Below are 21,737 nucleotides of genomic sequence, written 5' to 3'. Positions count from 1 at the left end.
TTACCAATGTACTGTTTTTTGTTTTTAATATATATGTATCTATTTTATCAATAAACAGTCAATCTCAATTTAAATACAATAGATAAGACAATAATTGTCACAAGTTATTTAACCTTTTTTTGTTTTGTTTTCAAACTTCACACCATATCATCATATCATATTTTCCTTCATAAAACTTTTAAATGAATATAGTCACAAGTAACATAAAAATCAGCATCGATATTCCTTCGTAAAATGAAGATACAGAAATACAACCTATGCTTTACTGTGAATGTACAGTACCACAGGGCTCATGTGCCAGTAAAGGGCTCGGTGGAGAGCAGCTGCCAGGTCCTTCAACATTGCCATTGCTCTGATACCATCTGGTCAGGTGACAGCTCCCTGGCTGACAAGCAAGGCATAGTTTCATTTGTGCAGGTCACCGAATAATCAAGAAGGGGTGCTGCTTCCAGCAACACGCAGAGTAAGTTAAGTGTTTCTGTTATTAAAATCCGATATTACACTAAACATTACAATACAACTCTTTAATACTTTAAAATAAGAGTGGTGGCTTAAAAACAGATGCTGGTGTTTTGTGTTTTCTATCATATGCAAGACCATCATCACCAGAAGCTGGAACTAATATCCTTACAGACCACAACTTATTTTTAAGGAACTTAAAAAAAAGCACACAAAATTACGAAAAGCTGAAATAAAATGCAAATTCCATATCATGATCGACATAATCAGAATAAAACTTTCCACATTGTTTTAATGCCTTTAAAAGGCACGTCTGCTTAAACATTGTCCTTATATACTGTAAGATGTTGCTAGCATTCCCACAACAGATCAACCAAAATATGGCCTTTGTAAATCATTTTTTAAAAGTATTTTACAAAGTATAACTATGGCAATTCCACAAACTTTTATTTATTTCATGCCTAGACCCGTAGCTAATGAGATTTCTAAACAAAATACCTTGACACCTTGAGTGTACTTCAAATAATGTAAGCAGGGGTAAGCTATCTCTAATTGGGCAACTAAACTTAAAAGATAATAAGGGTATGACTAATCTGCTGATTATATAACCTATATGTCATAGGGGTGGACAGCCTTCACAGTATCCAAAACTTAAAAGAGTCTCATTTTATTTAAGTGATCTGAGACTATTTCCATCTGCTGATTAGATGCTGTTGATTAGGGAACCCAAATTACTGTGTGGTGATAACGACATTACTTCAGCTCTCTGGAGTTAAAAAAGAGGGAATCGCTAAGACCTAAAATGGTAAATACCCTACAGCGATTTTCTGTTCTAATCACTCTGCATTGCAACCTTAAAATAAGCGACTAGCAGCAACTAAATATCTAAAAATGTTACTCATTTTTGCCTTTGCCCTTTATAATAGGGCGCAACGGCATGTGCTGTTTTCTTTTTGTTATTAATAGTGTGCCATTATTACAGGATTCTCTCTTTATCCTCTTCTTATTGATTGTCTCGAAGGTGACAAATCAGTTCTTGGTTAGAGAGATTTCTTTTTGGAGGAAGGTCTTCCATACCGTATTTATTGTTGGTTGATGGCTTGTGACAGAAATGAGTCATGAAGTATTTCTGTCCTGAACTTTTTTTTTTCGTCAGCACACATCAAAGATATCAATTATTATATGACAATTATTATTCTCCTTTGGTGAACAACAACCCAAACTCTATTTAATGGTGAACAATAAGTTACAGCTGATGTTGACATTTACAGTAGTTCTCTGGAAGCTAAAAGCTAGATTATTGCTTTACATAGAGTTCTAGTGATGCTATAACCTTCCATAACCACCCCCGCCTCACAGACATTTTAGTGTTTTATTTTTATATGAATAGTTCTCATAAATTACATCATACAAAGTGCCTGAGCCAATGAAAAAACAGATTTGCATCATCAACGTAATCACTGATAGTAGGAGGACAGCTTTAGACAGAGAGGAAATGTCTTCCACTGTACAAACTGTCTGATGGGTTTCATTATTACATGCAAAAAACAAACAAACAAACAAAAAAAACATTCTGTAACTTCAATTGCCAATACACAATGCTTGGCATGTTATGTTTTGTTGATAACATTTTATGTGATGTATATTAAGTGACCAACTGGTACTCATATTTTGTTAATGGTTAAAACAAGACGTTTTATTAAAGGCAATGGACATATTTACCTGTCTTGTGTGCATTTTATTTACAAATAACACGACTAATAGATCCAGTAAACATGCTTAGTGTTGGCCCTTTGTGGTGTTGGCCTCCTCCAGTTTTAACTAATACTATTTCACTTCAAATGTACATAGTTGTGACACAAAGTAAAATAGAACTTATACTAGAACCCTGTTATAAACAATCAAAAACAGGGTTTAATCAAGTAACATGGAAAAGAGCCTACTTGGAAATGATATCAGCACAACTGTTCAAAGGGCAAACTGTAATATAAAGATTGCCATGTTGGTTAAAAGGATATTGCCTAGCTGAGGTGCAATGAGCCAGCATAAACACTGGGAGGCACTCATTTCTAATTTAAAATCAGCACCTGCTACCATAAGGCCTTTACATCTTCTATAAAGTAAACATATTATACCATATCCCTGCATGTACACCACTGGCTTGATTGCATTTAAAAAAAAGATAAAGTAACAAATTGGAGTAATATTGCCTTCCAGTTTTTGAAAACCCATTATTTGCCAATCATTTCTGACTTCAGAGACATTGTTTTGTTTTAGGTGTCCCAGTCATTTAAATGTTATTACATTTATATCGCATTTAACATAATTTCCCCCACATGTTAGATTAAAAAAACAAAATCCCAAAACAAAACACATTATATCATAGCAAATAAACCACATAGAACAAAAGTTGGTCAACTTTTATTGCAAGTGTCCCCTTTTTTAGTTTATTAACTGTTATATATATGTTGGGAGTATCAAAAACACAAAACAAAAGTATTTTAGTGTGGTACAGATTATGATCTGAACAAATCACTAATCTGGTTCTGATTAGGACTGTATTGTAATTGGTGTATTCACAAGTGTACCTGGATATAAACAGAATAAACAATGTGAATAAGCTTGGTATGACCTAGGCATTTTAATTAGTGGGACATACAGTTTAGTCAAGGAAGGAATGTGTATTCTGATTAAACACAATAAAAATATTAATATGATTTTTACAGGGCATAGTAGTGATTATTAATCATCATGATCCTGGCAAAAATACAATAAAGGATGAAAGGAATCCTAGTATTAAAATGTTTTCCTGATGGGATTCTAATGGAAATCGGTACAGATTCTGTATCAAAACGTCACTGAGGCTGTTTAAAGTTGCACTTCCTTTTATTAGCTTGATTCGATTGATCTGCTCTCCTTGTTGTTCAACATCCCATTCTGATATATTTCTGACACTGTTCTTCTTTTCGAAAAGCCTCTGAATTACCGTCTCCTCCATGTTACAGATTTCAATATTTCCTTTGACACTGAAACACTAAACCTTAGTACAATTTTAAGTATAGTTGTAGTACTATGAATACAGCCTACAACTATGTAGATATTTTTTTAGGAAAGTTCCAGCAAACTGTACACGCATGGATTTATCAGAGCTGTATTTGGTAGGTAAACCCTGCTCATAAGACATTGCACTATAAAATCAGCTCTATAGACTTTTGAACTATGGGAGGCCATTTATTTTCACAGATGTTATTCTGCTGCCACCCACACTTCTCCACCCCCATTAATGACCTTTCAGGATGCAAGGCATTAGAGAGCCCAGCGCATCAATATCACACCATAGATTGATCTTTCCCAGAAAGACACTTTCTTGCAATCCACAGAGGTTAACATATATCACTGCAGTGAACTTTCAGAGCCCTCTAATTGATCCCAACAGTAACGAAACCCACACGATGCTCTCTCGAGTTCTCTTTCACAGAGTCCACGTCTTATTGGCTGGAAATGCCAACACTTGCCCTAGGACTTCATTACAAATTAGACTTTTATTGTGAGTAATATCCCAGTTTAACCTTGTGGAACAAATAAATGCTTAACTGTACATGAAACCATCTTCCTCCAGTATAGAGTCTGACAGCCTGTGCAACAGCACACTGCAGAAACAGGCTTTATTATTATTATTATTATTATTATTATTATTATTATTATTATTATTATTATTATTATTATTTGCGATGACTCCAATTACAGAGTTTGGACTTTGAAACACATTTGACACATTTCAACTCCATAGCAATCAGGAGAGGAGTGAAAATAGTCCAAGCTAATTAAAGGTAGGAAACGGATATTTAAAAGTATATGAGAGTGAAAACAACCTTTTATTGTAGGTATTTGTATTGGGCTTTGTTTTGTCTAATTGCTTCATGACTCAATAGATTTTCTATTCCTTTTTTAAACAAAGGTGGTGTGGGCTTATTTCATAACTATGTGGAATAGTTCTGCTGACACACCTTGCTGTGGAATAATTTACCCAGATCATTTGGATTTTTTTACCGTTTTAATGTAGGTAATCATGCCAATATATTTAAATAGTTGATAGTGTATATTAGATCTGCAGAGTCTAAACATTCTAGTTTCAGTCTTCCAACATGTTAATAAGTGGGCTGCATCCTAATATACTGGCACTGCACAGGTATTAAGCTTGAGATTCAACACATTTAAAAAAAAAAAAAATTATGAGAGTTAATCATTCAGAGCCAGAGCTTCTTTGCAATAGTAAAAGCACAATGGAAATCCTATTCTAATATTGCCATGGAACAGGGAAGAAATGCTGTATTTGTATACCAGTGTTCTTAAAAGAGCAGCTAGAAGGGCTACATGTACAGCTATGGCCAAAACTTTTGCATCACCTAGAATTTTAGGATTGAGACATCATTTAAAAAAAAAAAAAAACTATATGAGCATAAATTAGATATTTCATTTAATATCAAAGAAACTACAAAATGATATTGCACAAGTTTTCCGAAAGTGAAATGTCACATTTTTCAATTTGTGTCATTTTTTTGTTAAGTATATGAAAAACTACAGAGCGGTATGTAACTCAATATGTTAACGTAACATTATACAGCAGGTTTCATCCGACTTTATGAAGGTGATGCAAAACCTTTGGCCATAGCTGTAAGTAGCTAGCCCACATTCACACTTATCACTCAATCAAGGCTGTCACAATGTCCTTGCACACTCATGAAGTGCTATCACAACCAGGAGATGGCTGAGAGGATGATAAATATGTCTTCCTATGAAACATAGGGCCCTCCTGGCTTTCTCCAGCCTGGGACTCAATGGGTCTGCATAGAAATTGAAGAAATCTACATTACTCATCATCACTGGATACATCCAGTTTCTACCGCAAGTTTCCGGATGTGAGCCTCATTAAAAATGTAGTCGTCCTCTAAGGATTTCAGATCTGTAAGTAGTCTGAATCATGGGTCTGTGAATTAAATATGATTTCTTAAACTTCCTAGGCAAAGGTTCCTCATCTCAAAGATTGGAGGTATAGATCTGTTTTGGAGATTTTTTTTAAGGATGACTTTTTCTCATCTTCATCAGCCATGTTAGCGCTTCCCAGTAGTGTTACTTGTGCTTAAATCTGTACTTATTCAGCACTGTTGTCATTTAGTAGCAATGAAAACGAATCATTTTCATTGTCAAAGCATTACACACCTGCTTTAAAGTACTAACCTGGGCATAACATTGTACTTACATAGTAGCTACTTAGTAATTACAATTGAATTGAAACACTGTGTGGTATCTGCCTCTCACAATACCTCTCAATTGCCATGTTATCGGGTCTGTGCCTGTGGGACTTCTTCCAAAGACAGAGCTCCAGCAGGGAGTTCCGTTTCAAGGTCTTTTTTGTCTTCCCTGAAGCCTTGTGTGGATTGAACACTGTCTTGTGTATTACAGACAGCCAGAAGAGAAACTACACAATACACTGTAATGCTGGCAAATCTGGTGATGTGTTGTTGCTAAAGGGACATGTCTGGGAGAGGAAAGGAATGCATACAGGGTACAGAGATAAGATTGTTTCTGTTCCATTATTCTAGAATATCAATCTCAAAGCGCCTGTAGGATGAGACTGCTTTGTAGGCTTGTCTATCTGTTCTCAAGCAACCCCTGTGTTTATTATGACTATAATTATTCTTATTATTCTTATTCTTATTTATATAATTATTACTAGGCAAGGTACAGAAGTTGGCACTGTTGAGAGTATTTTCAAAGATTGGTAACTTATGCTCAGTAAATAAACTCTGGAACTAAAAATGACAAACGAAGGTCATGCCAGGAACTGAGCAGTTCTCCATTAATAAATACAGCTCCCAACTGGGGGAACCAGGACAGTCTTTAAAATAAAAGAGATAGCTCATCTCTATGGGGTGTTTGTGGTAAATATATAATTTATATACGAGAGGAATATCTGTATTATATGTGCATAAACCAAATCTAAAATAAACTACACTGAATTGAATATGTGTGGTTACATAGTTATTTCATTGTAATTACACAAACACATTTGTAGTGTACAGTAATTACAATTACAAATGGTGTTAGCACATTTATTTTTGTAATTAAATATAGTATTGCATTGTTAACACACAACCTTTTCAAGGAATGGACAACACCACCAGTGTCCCATCATTAAATGATTTAGACCAGGATGAATGTTATATGGGTTCAGTTAACTATTACGAACATTACAAGCTATTGATGTATAATCCTGAACTCTCGCTAAACTTGATGTTCTGAGTAAAACTACAATACCCTTTTGAGTCTATCTGCTTTGTAGGAGGAGGAAACGGTATGATTTATTTCCTTGTCTGATTGTTTTGAGAGCAAGTAACACATTTTTATCTGGTAGGTCACTTCCTCCTTCCACAAACCAGACACATATAGCATTTCACAACACACTCCAGACTTCTCTCACTGATCTTTAGCACTTTAAAATTGGTACCGTAGTGCTGTAAGAAACATTTATTTCTACGCAGATGCCAGAGGGTGATACCAATCCTCTGTGCCACCCATTTTCATCCACCACCTGCAAGAATAAAATTAAATTAAACAGAGTAGCTACAATTTAAGATTTAAAAAAAGAAAAAAAGTGCCTATCAATTTCCAGTCTGCTTGCTTGCTTTCCCAATGCCTCTAAGTGACTTTGCGTTCCACTTCAGGGCCTGATTTGGAAAGTGGAAATCCAAAGGCCATCAGAGGCAAGTGCTTTGTTGCTTCACTGCTCCTGCCTTTCATACTTCCTGGGCTAGAAACCTTTGCCATGTCTGAGTGTCCTGTAACCAGTGACGGTTGGAGTGACACAACTGTCAGTGTGATATTAGGGTCTCACTCATGTGCTGGCTCAGGACACTGCCAGTGTGACACATTCACTGATTAGAACATAGTGAACCGCTTCGGGACCAGTGGAGAGACCTTATATATTTCCTATAGCTAAACTAAAATATATCCGTGTACAGGAAAATTGTTTTACTTAAAGAGCAACAATGACATTATTACAGAACGCTGTTACTAGGATCTCTAGCGAAGCACTCTAAAATTACTAGCTGTCGGAATATGTACAAGTGTTTTTTTCAGAATGCATTCTCATAGCACATGAAAAATGCTGAGTATTTAACTAATCACAAATATCCGATCATATACTGAACAAGACAAACACCTCCAAGCATGCTTAAAGCTGGATATTCTGAAGCAGAAGAACTATAAAACACTCTTGAAAAAAGGAATAAAGGATCATGTAAAAAAAATATATGATTTAACTGCCACAAAGCAGAGAGTAATTTTTTGCCAGACAGCAGATCTAACAGCACTGCAATTTGATCCCAATCAATAAATAAGTATGTTGTAAGAGGGAGATATCGTCCTTCTCACTACCAGAATAGGACAGCATTTCAATGGGCAAAACTAACCTTTATTGGAATATTACCATTGTCATTTATGGTCAACCTACACTATATTGCAAACAATAGAAATAATTGTATTAAACTTAAGCGTCTTCCAGTCTAACAGCCATGCTCTCGTATATATAGTTCATTTTTGAAAGCTGAAGGACAGAGTGACAGCCAAATCCCCGTGGTACAAAGAAGTGGTTGCTAAGTGATGATGAGCAATAGTTACTCAGGGCTACCCAGCAACCAGGTCAATCTCTCCACATTACCTGTGCAGCAGATGTGATGTCAGTCACAAATCACCACAGTAGCAGCTACAGTATCAATCTCAGTTAAAAGAAAAATTATAGTTCAATTAGGGAACCACTTTAGTGCCCCACTATGGTATCAAAGGGATCTTCTTAAATGTTAATATAGATTTCTTGCCCAGTATAGTTCAGCGGTTACAGAAGAATAATGTGTTATAGTTATACATTTTATGAGATCAATATATAAAATGTTTATTAGTCAGTTTCAATACTGGCAAATATAACTATATGTACCTTTTGTTTTAGTTTCTTGACAACTTTTTCTGACTACACCAAATACAATAAAATAAAATAAATATTTATTAACAAAGTCTTGTAATATGGTTGATAACCTAATGATTTAGGATTACCCAATGCTGTAAAATGCTTTAAAAAATCCAGCTATGGTTTATGCCAACAGGGTATGAACCCCTCAATGTATAAATCAGGTGGTCTTGCTGAACTTACAATAGGAGCTAATTATAAAACATTATCCACCTTAAAACCGAAGGCTGTCAGTTCAATTGATCTGAACAACAGATAACCCAATTACTACCATTTAGGTTATTAAAGTGGTCCAGTTTTGAAAAACAGCATCTCTACTAGCTCATGCACGTCTCTTTTGTGTATTTCCATCTTTATTATTCAACCAACATCACTTTAGAGCAATTGTGCCACTGTCTAGATCAACTTGATAAACCCCAGGAGCCTCTGTCTGAGCCCAGGTTTGCCAATGTCTTCCTTTATTTACTAGTGTTGTTTATTTTCTGAAAAAAAAAACTTTTTAAACGAAAAAGGACAAGCGCCGGCACGCGTCAATAATTGCCGGTACAATATTGATTGATGTGTCACTCAGTGCCCTGCAGATCAACATGTACTGTCTTTCCTGGATGTCAAAACAGAATGCACAGCTGGGATCTGTTTACCAATTGTGAGAGTTTAACACTGGGCTGGCAGCCTTGCAATTGAAAAAGGACAATTAGACATATTTCACAGAAGTAGAACTGGGAAAGGAAAGTTCAATAAAAAGCTGGTCTCTGTGCTTTTCTATGTGCCTGGAGATCACCTCTGTTAATTGAACCACACTAGACTATTGATGGGCAGTTGGTAATGCTATGCTGTAGTCATACATACAGACCTATCATTACAGCTGTTTCTAGCTCTGTTCCAGTGATACTGGCTGGGTTTCAATATGAAAGCTTTTATGACACTTCTGTTCTTGTTGCTGCATTATAGTATCAAATGAGAAACAAAACTCTAACACAGATTATTATGTTATATAGTTAGCCACTGTAACCCACGCTCAGTCCATTAATACAAAGTCCTCATTCACAGTTCGGGCTTGTAAATCACGGTTGTGATCAGAAATGGGAATTACAGCAATGGAAAGCCCTGACAAAATGCCCTTGTCACATGCTGCATTTGAACAGCTATTTAACCATGATACAAGCCAATTGGTATTCACAAAATACTTGTAAACATATATTGCAATTATGTAAACCTCTCAATTTTGTTTCAAAAATCCATAAATTATAAACTACCACTGAGCAGCTGACAGGTCTGTATCATTTATGTCTGGTTTGTTCTTGTATTGCATTACAATCGCATACTGACTCAATCAATGTCATTCCGGTCATTAAACAACCTAAGTTTGTTTTGCACAAAAAGCCCCTTACATGTTTGTTTGTTTTTTTTTCTTGACATATTTGCCAAGCCTGCCAAGCCAAATTGATATCCAGTTTTTTTTTCTTCAGCAGGCCCAGTTGCCAAAGGTAGTTTTGTAAATGTAGTGGCCTTAGCTAGGGTATTAAGAGATCCATTAATTAAAATCCCAGCCACAATGTACAGTATGTTTGCTCTTTGCCAGTAATACGTTACAGTCAGTGCAGTTTCATGACGCTGAGTAGCTGTGGAGGCATTTATAAATTAAACATGAAGTGTGCATGCTGTTTCCATGTATTTTTGATAAGTGCTAATGCGTACCTGGAGAGAAGCACACTAATTCATATGAAATCCTATCCCCAGCCTTTTAAGTTTTTTTTTACAGGAGTTGGGGTGGGGGTGGGGGGGTGGGGGGGGTAGGGGGGGGGGGGGAGTTGTTATTACCGTATACATTTAAGTTTGTTACCCATGACTGGACTTTAGACTCATTTAACTTCTCAAGTCGTCCAAATTACAGACAACATGCAATACAGGTATTCTGATCTTATAAGTACCGGTACTGTAAATCACAAGGACAAGGTTGCTGTAGTAAAGATTGGAATGTGTTTTTAAAATCACTAACACTATTTGCATCTTTCACATCACTGGACAATCTGTTACCATATAGATACCATTGCACAAATCCATTCTGTGGCCTTTGGAGTAATGTACTGATAATATAATGGTATTCCAATGGTATTTCCAAACATTCTGTAAGTGTAGAGCCCTTTGTGCTGCTTTAGCCTGCATTGTAAATTCTGAATGAAAGCAGTGACTTGGTTCAGACTGTGAAAACAGTTTCTAGTTGTGTTTTTGGGGGAAGAGGAAACACCTCTGCAGATTTCAACACTTGTTCTTGCACATAAGCTCAGCACTCAGCGGCTTCATCAATCACTCTTGAAAAGCTCCCTTGACAAGTGGGGTTCAGCAGATATGCTCAAGGTCACACTGTCTTGACCTCTGAGGCAACACAAAGCAGTGTGAATAGACTGCTAAAGGGGCAGCCAGTCCGGAACATTGACCACAGTTGAGCTCCCTGTCTTCTGTGCTGTAGGACCACTCAATTAAGCACTTTGAACAAAATGATCGACCGTCATAAAACAGATTAACACTGGCCTTGAAAAGCTGTTGAACATTATTGATTTTGCATGTTTCTAATTCTGCCCATGTCAAATGCAATGGATTAAATTAAAGATACAAGTACGTTTTTATTAATTTAGGAAAGACGTGGTTATATAAATAGAAAAAAAAACATATACAGTAAATGACACACCTTATATGCAGTTTCTACATACAGGATTTAATCCATAATACAATCCACAAAATACTTGTCCTACTTCTCATCCTTTCCTAATAATTAGGTTGTTCAATAATTAATGCTGGAATCATGCTGGCTAGTGCTTTCTATTAATAAGCGCAAGCACAACAGTAAAGCAAAGGAAACCAGAAATATTTTCTAGAAATGTGTAGCTTTTCATTCAGTATTTTTGTACAAGAGGATTTAGAAGTCATGCCAATACAGATCTTCATAACCGTGGTACAAAATTGTGCATTAACTCGGTGGCGGTATTTTGATCCACCGCTGTTTAGATCAATTGAATAGACTCCGATAACTCTTATCATTGTTTGTTTAGTTTACGAAAAATGGGGCTAAAACTCACCACTGCAACAGAAGTCCAGTACGTTTGAAATTCAGTCTTTTGTTGTTTTGAAGCGTTCATGTGACAGTTGAATGATGATCTCACAGTTCGGTTTGCTGAGACTAATGGATCCCCACTAGAATTATACAGAATTGTCACTGTGCAGGTACAACCCAGGGGCTGATGAAACCAGAACTAGTAACTAAATGCTATTGCCACCCAGTTGTTGAATATGTTCTTATCCCATGTGTGTTTTGCTTGTTTATTTGTTTTGTTTATTTATGGGATGGCATGCCTTTCAGCTCTGGACGTCTGGAAAATCTATTCATAAAACCTCCGGCCACAAAAAAAAAAAACACTCTGGAATACAGTACTTAAATAATACATAACCAGGTACATATCGCAAACAGCTGAAAATAAAGAACAACGCAACGTAGCTATTATATTGCTTGTTTATTTTGTTTGCTAGGGAATTACATAATAATATAAATGTATGTACCTAATCCGGTACATTTATCAAACAGTGCATGAATCGAGAAAAAAGAACACAAAATGGCTATTGTTTTCATCTTTTTTTAATTTAGTTTCACGGGCAATTGTTAATGTAATCTATGCAAAATGGAACAATAGCTCGCATATGAAAGTTTAGAAATACTCACCAAGATCGCTGAAAACACGCAGAACCGATTTATTGACCTGTTTATATTTGTTTAAGCTAAGTAAAACTTAAAGAGACCCGATAAAATTATGTCAGAAGGAGGCGTTTACATGCACGTTTTACACTATTCCACCTGCGACGTGTATACTCGCTTTTTTTCTTCAAACAGATTTTAATCGTTTCCTTATCATTGCATCTGCAAAACAAATGGTAGCGATCACATACGACCAGATTTTATCTGAATTACAGGTCCAACTTTTATTATTTAAAGAAGTGAACACGATGCTTTGAGTCATTCACCCAAACTGACTGCAGATAAGGACGAGCAGCAGGAAACACTGCTCTGTCTGTGGCGCTTCTAAGATCAATGTTCTTTCTTAGCTCATGGAGGCAAGATAAAAGAATGTGCATGTGTAAGGAAGAAGAGACGTGTGTGACAAGGACTCATTTCCAGGATACTCTTTGCCGAAGTGGAAACAAAAAATACAGTTTACGATTAAACGGGTTTATTCGCAATCTGCAGATGGAATTTCAGCATGAATCTGAGCAGGGTCACGACGAGCATTTAGTCCAACAGAAGCAGGACATGGCGTTAATGGTGGTTTGCGTACATAATCATTACCAAAACGGGAATTCTTCAGAGAAAATTAAATGGGCAAAAAACAGTCGGTTCTTTTTTTTTGTCAGTTGCCTCTTGTGAAACCTGGTAGACCGAAGTTATTATCAGAAGTTTATGGAGATAATATTTTACCTGTGCTCAGGTATGTGAAAAGTAACCGATCTTATAACCTGAATCTTATATTTAAGAAAATCTGATATGTACTGCGGTGCTTTTTTTTATAGCTACAAATATATTATCACAATAATGTACATTCTATGCTATGGTCATTTTATCTAATAGCTATTTCAGAATAGTTCTGTAATTTACATATATTTTCCTGTCTTTGCATTTCTTGTTTCAGTATGCTATACCAGTATGTTATGTAAATATATTGTACATTAGGTACAAGTGCAAATATTACAATATATCTAAATTGTTGCAAAACATAATGGGATACTATGATTCTTATGTTGCTGTAGTACGGTATATATTGTTTGTGTCCTTCTATAAAATTGAGATAACAGTTCTATAGATTCGCTACCGGTACTGGTAATACATTAGCCACAGATGTACTGTCGTCATATACTGTACAGAAAATACACAAAAAAAACCCTACATGTTGGTAAGGGTGTGATTGTGTGTGCCTACAGTGGGTACATTCACCTGCACACTTCATGTGCACAAGCCTCTGTGTTGATTCCAACATTCAACATTATTGTTGTGCTGTGTTGTTAGTCTGGTACAAGTAACTGTATTTTTCACTGTACATTGCTTTCCAGGAAGATAAATGACGCTCGATTTTTAAAAGCTTTTCCCATCAATGACTTAAGGATTTAAATTAAAACATTCAGAACTGTGCCTGTCCTCAATACATTATGCATTATCACCGTTCCTGTAAGGAAATACACTCTTTAAACTGTTTACTGAATGTAGAATATAAAATATGGCTATTTTACACCTATGTTGTTATGCTAATTACCACCACTGTACACGCCTTCATAGAAAAGACTGGTGAATAACCTACAGAAATCCCTGTTAATGCCATGTAAATAAAAGGCACCACAAGTTGTACACAGTATATGTATTGTCTGGAATTATATGACGTCACATGAGCTCCAGAAGAGGGAGAGCTCTAGTCACAAAAGAACAAAGTTGACAGCAGCATAAAATGTGATTAATGGTCTTTTGCTCTCTTTTTTCCAGCTCTCTTTCTCCATATCCCCCCAGTCGCTGGCAGCTCATTCCGAATCGGAGTTGGCAGCAACTACTCCAGCGCCTGTAAGTAATCCTTGTCATTTCCATAATGCTGAAACGTGAGTTAATGGGCCATTGCTTTGGAAATTTGTGGAGCACTAATGCATGGAAGGATGCTTGTCGCCTCTTGTCTGTCTTTTCCAGGAACAACGAAAGGAAACAGCTGACTGGGAGCAGAGCCAGCAAAGGAATATTTACACTTGCTGTGCACATGCAAAATTGGCTAAAAAACAAGAGATCACAGAAATCCCAGAACTATGAGATTATCATTAGCTCCTCATCTTGATTGGGGCTTAGTTTCAAATGGGATATGAAAATCTATTAAGCAGTGGTGCTTTGAGTTTAGAAATCAGTGGGTTGCTGCCAGATACTGGCAATAGAAAGCCGTGTTTGCTTGTACATATCCTTTGTTATGCCCTGATTATGCCGGTATAGTGGAGGCGGTATGTCACAGTTTTGCCTTTATCTTGAAAACTGCTTGTGTGGAAGCTTGCTAAGGACGTTTGTTTATTTTTATATGTTCTTACAGTGGCTGTAGGATGGTGATCAACTTTTTATGTTACTGATAGCTCTAATTTAGTATTTAGTCATGCACTTTTCTAGTTCTAGTATGTTAAAAATATGTTAGATCCCATCAGTTGGTAATGCTTTAAGTTACAAGGCACGTACACTATGTCACTGACAAGCAGTGCTTGTTTTCAATGTAATATACTGTGTATTGTACGTCCAATATCCACTTAAGTGTGGAATAGTGGAATAGCTCACTGGTAGGTTTTTGAAATGTGGTTCTTTACACAATGTACAGTATATCCATCAATTATTATGTTGTTTTTACTTGTCCCTTATTCAAACACTAGTTTTTTCAATGTTTTTTTGTTGTTAAAGTATGTTGTTGTTGCATTGATTGCATTTGTGTATTGGTATAAATATACAGTAGCTTTGGGGAGATCAGTGCTTGTGATCATTACTCACATCATCTTCAGTCCTGGAAACCCTTGCCCCCAGGTATTGGAGAGTTCAGTTGACACATTAGTCTCAGCTGATGTGCTATTAGCCTTCCCTGGCTTGTGTAACCAGAGTGGCTGTCTCTATCATGTTTTTGTTGTTGTGCCCCCAGATGAGAAGAACATCCTCCCGTGCCGAAAGGAGGAGCTTCAGTGTGGTAAGGGGCTCTGCCTCGTTAACTGGCTGATATGTCACTATAAGAAGGACTGTGGCAGGGAGTTGATGTCGATCAAATTGATCTGCTCAGGTAAGCGCTGCTTTACTTTCTGTGCACTAGCCTGTGCTATAAATAAACTGATTTTAGTCACCTTGTATAGATATTTGAAATTGTTTATTTTCAGACTCCTGGGGGGAAAATTGCATGTTATAGTGTCTCATAAATACATTGTAATAAAAAAGTAATTATTTTGTGGTGTAGTTACAAATGCATTTGTAACAACACAACAATCTTCCAAAATGAACATTTTAAGCAGTTTCTAATGTATTTTGGAATTAGGCTGTCTTTACACATTGTTATCTGTTTACAATGTAATAACTCTCTGTGCATTTAGAGTGTAACCAAATGAAAAATATTTTAATATTATCATTTTAATGTATTCTACTTTAACATTGTCTTAATTCATTATCTCGTTATAATCATCTTTTTAAATAAATGTCAGCTGTACGTTTGTGAGGATAAATAACAAAAGTGTTGCTGCTCGCTTTAGCACTTCCTATTTTTTAGATGTTAATTGGGATTGACAAATGTTTTTACCTGACAACAATCACGTGTTGTAACCAATCCAGCACTGTAAAAAATGCTGACCTTTTCACCCTTGCTGTAAGCAAAGGCAAGAAAATGACAGTGGTAGCAGAGGCACAATTCATTTATTTCTGTCAAATATTTAGCCAGTTGTGTCTGGGGCTGTGAGCTTCACAGGGTATGAAATTATCCATTTTAGAGCTTTTTTGGAGCAATTTTTACCACTGTTACTATGACTACTACCATATATACCCCAGTGAATTGAATTGGAAACAGGATGTTAACCAAAGTAACTTTACTGTTTTGTGAATTAAAAGGCGCATCGTTTGAAACACTGCTCGTTAGTCTAGTCAAGCATTTTTTTTTAGTTGGTTTTAAGATTTTCTTTTCAAATTCGTCTTTGATTTATGTAAAGTAAAAATTACTCATTTTTGGTGCAGGCCTAATAAAACAAAGATGTAGGCTACAACCTTTTTAAAATAACTTAAGCTACCCAGGGTAATGCATTGCTGCCATCTGCAGCTGGGATTGAGTTGAAAGCTATCTCAATCGAAAACAGATCGATATCAAAGTTATTTGAGCTTGCATTCTCATAGTACGAGTTTGGAATAAGGACTAAGAGAGGAAACCTAATAAGCATCCAGTGCAAAGGACGGTGCAGACAGATTTTTAACCGTGGAATTCAGAAGAAAAAAAAAATTAGTCATATGACTATGAATTAATTATATATCATGCAGATGGAACTGATGGATCTGGTATTATAGTTGAAAGATAGAAACACACGTGGCAAGTTATTTGCTATCAGAAGCTATAAAACCAATTCTACACCTACTCTGTATCAATTTGATCTGTTCAGCATTGTCAACAGTAAGAGGTACATAAAGTCAGTACATTGGAATACTGGATACTAGTCTGAAGCTCAGGTGAAAGCAACGTGAAGCTTTACCCATAGCGGCACAAACTAACCCTTATGTAACATTTCCACCATCAGAATCAGGTCAATTTGTTCAGTGATTGATGCCTTTCAAACACCTACCCTAGATTACCTTTTCCTCCAGCTACAGTGTTGGTTTGCCCAGTGCTAATGCAACTTGACCTTTCAGTAAATTGATTACAGAAGGAGGCTAGCCGGCACAGTTGTGACAGCGTTGCAGACCACAAATGTCAGGTTGTACATCTCTCTATGCTGAACTAGCCTCAGTGCTAAACTAGCCTAGATAGTATGAGAAGTAGGAACACATTACATTTTACAGACAGCTTCTATACTGACAGAACTAAAGCAAGAATTGATAATATAATATCGTCAAATCTTACGGTATGTCACAAAACTATACTTATCGGCGAAATTCAATAAAAGCATATTTCTATGACACTTTGGTGATATTCAATTACATTTTACAGAGTGACTGTTTACAGTATGTGTGTTTATAATGAAGAGTTTGTGAAATGTTAACACCAGTTTTGCCTTTCTGCTGCCACAGGGATGTGTTCAGGGGATTTCCTCTTATGACAGGATGTTTGATTGAATTGCACTTTAGAATCAGGAAAATAATATGCCTAATAAATCATGACTGTTTTTTATTGCTATCTATTGATTTCTCAGTTAGTGGCTTGTTTAACTGTACACGTTTTATTAGCCTATATTCACACACATTCTAGTAACCTATAACAACTGATAAGATGCAGGTTAAGAGCTAAATGAAGAACGGTTCAACAATTAGGTCAAATCATAGACAAACTTTTGAGATTCGTAAGCCACCGGTTCCAAGTCTGATTACCCTTGACCTTGTAACAAGGTATGTATAGGTTTGTTTTTATTTCTTTTAGTTCAGATACATTCTTGTTTTTGTTTTTTGCTATGCCTATCATTATCTTCATTCCCTCTGCCAGAAAAAAGGTCAAGGCAATTCATTACTGGTTCTTCATTATTTTCTGATTTTGTAATACTGATTGGTGAAGATGCAACTGATTTCAAATGACACTACCTCATAATGGTTATCAAGTTCTGCCAATGATCAAGGGAAACGGACAAATCCTCCGATAGGATAAAGGTTCACGTTTAGATATTAAACGTTTTGATGGAACAGGAAGCAAATAAGTGGTATGGTTATAAAGGACTCTTGCCATCTTCCTCCTGTCATCATGTTTTAATGGAACTGGGCTTTGTCTCAGCTATCCGCATGAAGATTCTAAAATGGGGGTGAGCTCGGATAGGATTTAATCTACCTTTAATGACAAACACAGTTTAATAACAATAAAACAAACGTTCACTTCCAAAAACAAAACTTAAAAAAAAAACATTAGATTCTTGAAATTGGTGTCCACTGGCACTGAATCAGTGCTTGTCGGAGATATTTCACAAATGTGTTTATCTGAATCCCTGCCTCCACTGTAATCTATAATGAAAAACTCATATAACTCATTCTCTGGCAGCTCCAGACAGTGGGTGGTTTGGCTGGGCATTTGATCCCAGCTTCAGTTGTTTAAAAGAGACTAGGAACTTTGTCAGTCCCATGTATATATTTTGTATATACAGTAAAAGTACGCCCACCGCTGTTGCTGAATCAGAGAAAATAGAAGTGTGGATGAGAGAGACTGCTACTAACACAGAACAGGGCAGCAATGTGTACACATATGTGGGTTTGTGTATTTACCTACAATTCTACAGGCGATCAATCAACAAATGCATTAAAAAAATTGAGATTATGTTTAAATTTGTCACAGTATGCGGTACCCAAAAGGCAGCCACAGTATTGTACTATTGTGAATATATTACTAATATACCAGTATAGTCTTTTATTAGAAGGCACATTTATGTGGATTTACAGTAGGCAGAAGTAAAAGTGAAATAGTAATTAAATATATTTGTACTAGAAATACCATAAATATTAATTTACTGTAATCACCCATAAATATCAATCTAATCTGCAGGATATGAAAAATATATTTGAAGCTAGATATCTCAACACTTTTTGTATAGTAAAATGTATGTAGGGTTCTTTGTTTTTGGTGTTTATTTTTGAGGATCAAGGACAAAGCTCATAATGCTGAAATAAGTAAAGGAACGTTTATTGTTCTTTTACCAAATCCTCCTTCCTGTACGCCACGCTAACCTTGTTGATGGTGACCTTTTCTCAGCCGTTTCAAGGTGCGTTGTGTCTAACCTGACAGAGGCATCAGCTAGCGAGACCTTTCCATTAGTCATAGTCTTCTGGTTCTCTCTACAGCCTCCAGAGTTAAACCCGCTGAGCAGCTGCCAGTGTGAGGCTCATTTGTGACAGACGCACTCCAGTGGTCCCGAGATTGAATCTCATCACAGCCTTTCTGCTAAATGCAACTGTTTGATCAAACTTTATCACCGTGCTAGATGATGTTTACGTGCCTGTACAAAGGTAACACTTTACATTAAGTGTCTGTAATTGTTGTGTACAGAGTAGTTACTTAGTAAATACATGTGTACTTACACATAGTTACAACATTACTATGCATAGTTTCAGTGTACTTGATGTATAAATCTTTTTGCACAATATAACCTTAACCCTTTTCTGATCCAATTGTGTACTTACATATATTGTGTAAAAATATTTACACATTAAATACATTGTAACTATGCATAATACCATTGTAATTATGTAAGTATACATGTATTTACTAACTACTATGTAAATACACAGTAAACAGAGACACAATGTAAAATGTTACCAAAACAAAATGTATGACCAACAACCCAGGGTATAGTTAACTTTGCTGTAGGGGTCACATCCATCTGTCAAATAACACGGGGAGTTAGATACACAGTCCAATAGCCCACAATTTTTGCTCATTGAAGCAAATTAATTTTACTGACCCTTCAGCACTGCAGAAGCAGCCTGATAACACAATCACTGTAAACATCTGTTTCAGAAATTCTGACAAGAACCGTGCTGATGTGCAAACACTATGATCTTCCTTATTTCCTCCCCACCCTCCAAGACACGGCTTTTCCTCCTGTTCATATTGATATGATCAGAAAAAAAAAAAAAAACATGCAGGTAAGCGAGCATTATAGTTGACATTAACCACAGACTCAATTAGATAAGCAACAGGAGGCTTTCATTTAGTCAGGTTGTGTTTTAGAAGGCTGATCTGAATGTTTATATCATCTTCTTTTTTAATATATCTGTCATGAAATGAACACAATATTCTTCCTTTAATGACCTCGCTGTATAGATTTGGCAGCAACAGAGGTTCCAGAAATAACTGTCAATCGTTTTTTTCATGCCAAAGACCCAGCACCAGCAGCGTAGCTAGAATTCAGGAACAAAACAAGGATTTTACCACTGAGCTTAAAGTGCACCTTGTATCTGTTTTACGTTTTAGAATCATGTTGCACATATTCGATTTCAGTCCTCACATCCTGGCTTTCAAACAAGTCTTCTATCTAAATACTCATGTAGCCTCAAAAGGGTTTTAAGCAGAGTTGTAACGAGTCACCAAAATTGGCACTCGAGTCGAGTCGAGTCATTGGTGAGTAAAGACTCAAGCTGAATCGAGTCTTTGACATGCCAAGCTCGAGTCGAGTCGAGACGAGTCACTAAACTGCTTGAGTCGAGTCACCAATCTGGCTCGAGTCACTTCGAGTCATTAGTTCTGACAGTTCAAGATATCTTCATTTAAACAGGTTTGTTTTACAGGAGATTAGCAATCTATACATAAAAAAACTGTTTAAAATACAAAATTAGGATGCACAGTAATGTGGTCATACTTGCCCCACTTATGTTTAGCATTAAAAGTTGATTCCTTGATCTATTTATAAGCACATTTTGCCACTGTATAAAGACCCCTTTCTCTGTGCTCAATTGGGTTGGATGTTTAGTAATGAATGATACCACAAAACAAAGAACATATCTAAATATGTTCTCACTTCAACACTGACACTCCCTTATAGTTTTGTTTCAGATACATTAACCAGATGAAAGGACATTTGGTGGCATTTAATTTCATGTTGAGATATTACTTCAAGGTTTTAACACATAGGAGACAAACAGAAAAATAAAGAAACTGAGGCAAAATTTGATATAGTTCAGTTTTATATAATTCACAGGTATTGTAGAATCTGTATTACATATGTCTCCTCTTAGTGTAAGCTGAGCTATGGAGTGTCTTTTTTCAATTAAATGTCATCTAGACATTTTTAAGTAACAGATACTGTTTCACAAAAGTACAAAACTTAATTTAAAAAGTGTCAGTTGGAGTCCTAATGGCATAACAAAACATAAACCTTCTCTGCTGTCACGTCTTATACTTTAATATACATATACATAAAACTTTAAGTTTTATGTATATGTATGTTAAAGTATAAGACGTGACCATAAAGAAAGAAAAAAATAACATTTTAAGCCTTAAAGTCTTTAAATAAGTCTTTAAACATAAACCTCTAGTTTCACAGACCCTGATTAGCACTGACCTTGGACCACCTAATATTAGATTATGTAAGCTTCCAAATGTTTGTAGTTTTTATTAGTTTGCATTAGCTTAACAAATGTGAGAATTGGATTTAAAGGGAAATTTTAAAATAGCTGCAAAGCACCAACTCCCTTAAGAGATATGGTGTCCATAAGTAAATAGATCAAATACATGCAACCATACATACATACATTAAATAAAGAGAATAGTGAGCACCAAATACTTCCCAAATTATTTACTTTTCAAGCTTTCACTTGGCAACATTTTACTTAGGAGAAACATTTTCCATACATTCAATACCTTTATTTGTGTGCTAACAAAACCTGAAAAATAACTCCTAAAGTCAGTGCTTTTTCTGCCGTGTTGTTTAATTTGCCCTGGCATTATTATTTTATTTTTTTTAAATATCAAATGTTGAGTACCTACTCATTTTGGAAAAATACCACTGTTGCATTGTTTTTTAAATTAATTCAGATTCTCATTTTAGGCATTGA

The 21,737-nt window shown here is 35.9% G+C and overlaps 1 protein-coding gene across 6 annotated transcripts in view; it reads left to right on the top strand.

Moving 5' to 3' along the window:
- Nucleotides 1-12,270: 12,270 nt before the first annotated feature.
- The window catches only part of LOC117424667 (protein BEAN1-like), a 47,999-nt gene continuing 38,532 nt past the window's right edge, over nt 12,271-21,737 (top strand). For 4 of the 6 annotated variants that reach the window (XR_009307799.1, XR_009307798.1, XM_058992710.1 and 1 more), the window contains exons 1-3: nt 12,271-12,957; nt 14,001-14,075; nt 15,169-15,303. Coding sequence is in view for 4 of the 6 variants with exons in the window: in XM_058992710.1 (XP_058848693.1) it covers nt 12,930-12,957; nt 14,001-14,075; nt 15,169-15,303 (238 nt within the window). In the remaining 2 variants the exon portion in view is untranslated. The remainder of the gene's footprint in view (nt 12,958-14,000; nt 14,076-15,168; nt 15,304-21,737) is intronic. The other 2 variants (XM_034041270.3, XM_034041271.3) reach the window with 2 other exon arrangements.

Source organism: Acipenser ruthenus, chromosome 19, assembly GCF_902713425.1.
Source record: "Acipenser ruthenus chromosome 19, fAciRut3.2 maternal haplotype, whole genome shotgun sequence".
Taxonomy (NCBI): domain Eukaryota; kingdom Metazoa; phylum Chordata; class Actinopteri; order Acipenseriformes; family Acipenseridae; genus Acipenser; species Acipenser ruthenus.
The sequence above is the reverse complement of the archived record's forward strand: the minus strand, read 5'-3'. Positions and strand labels throughout refer to the sequence as shown.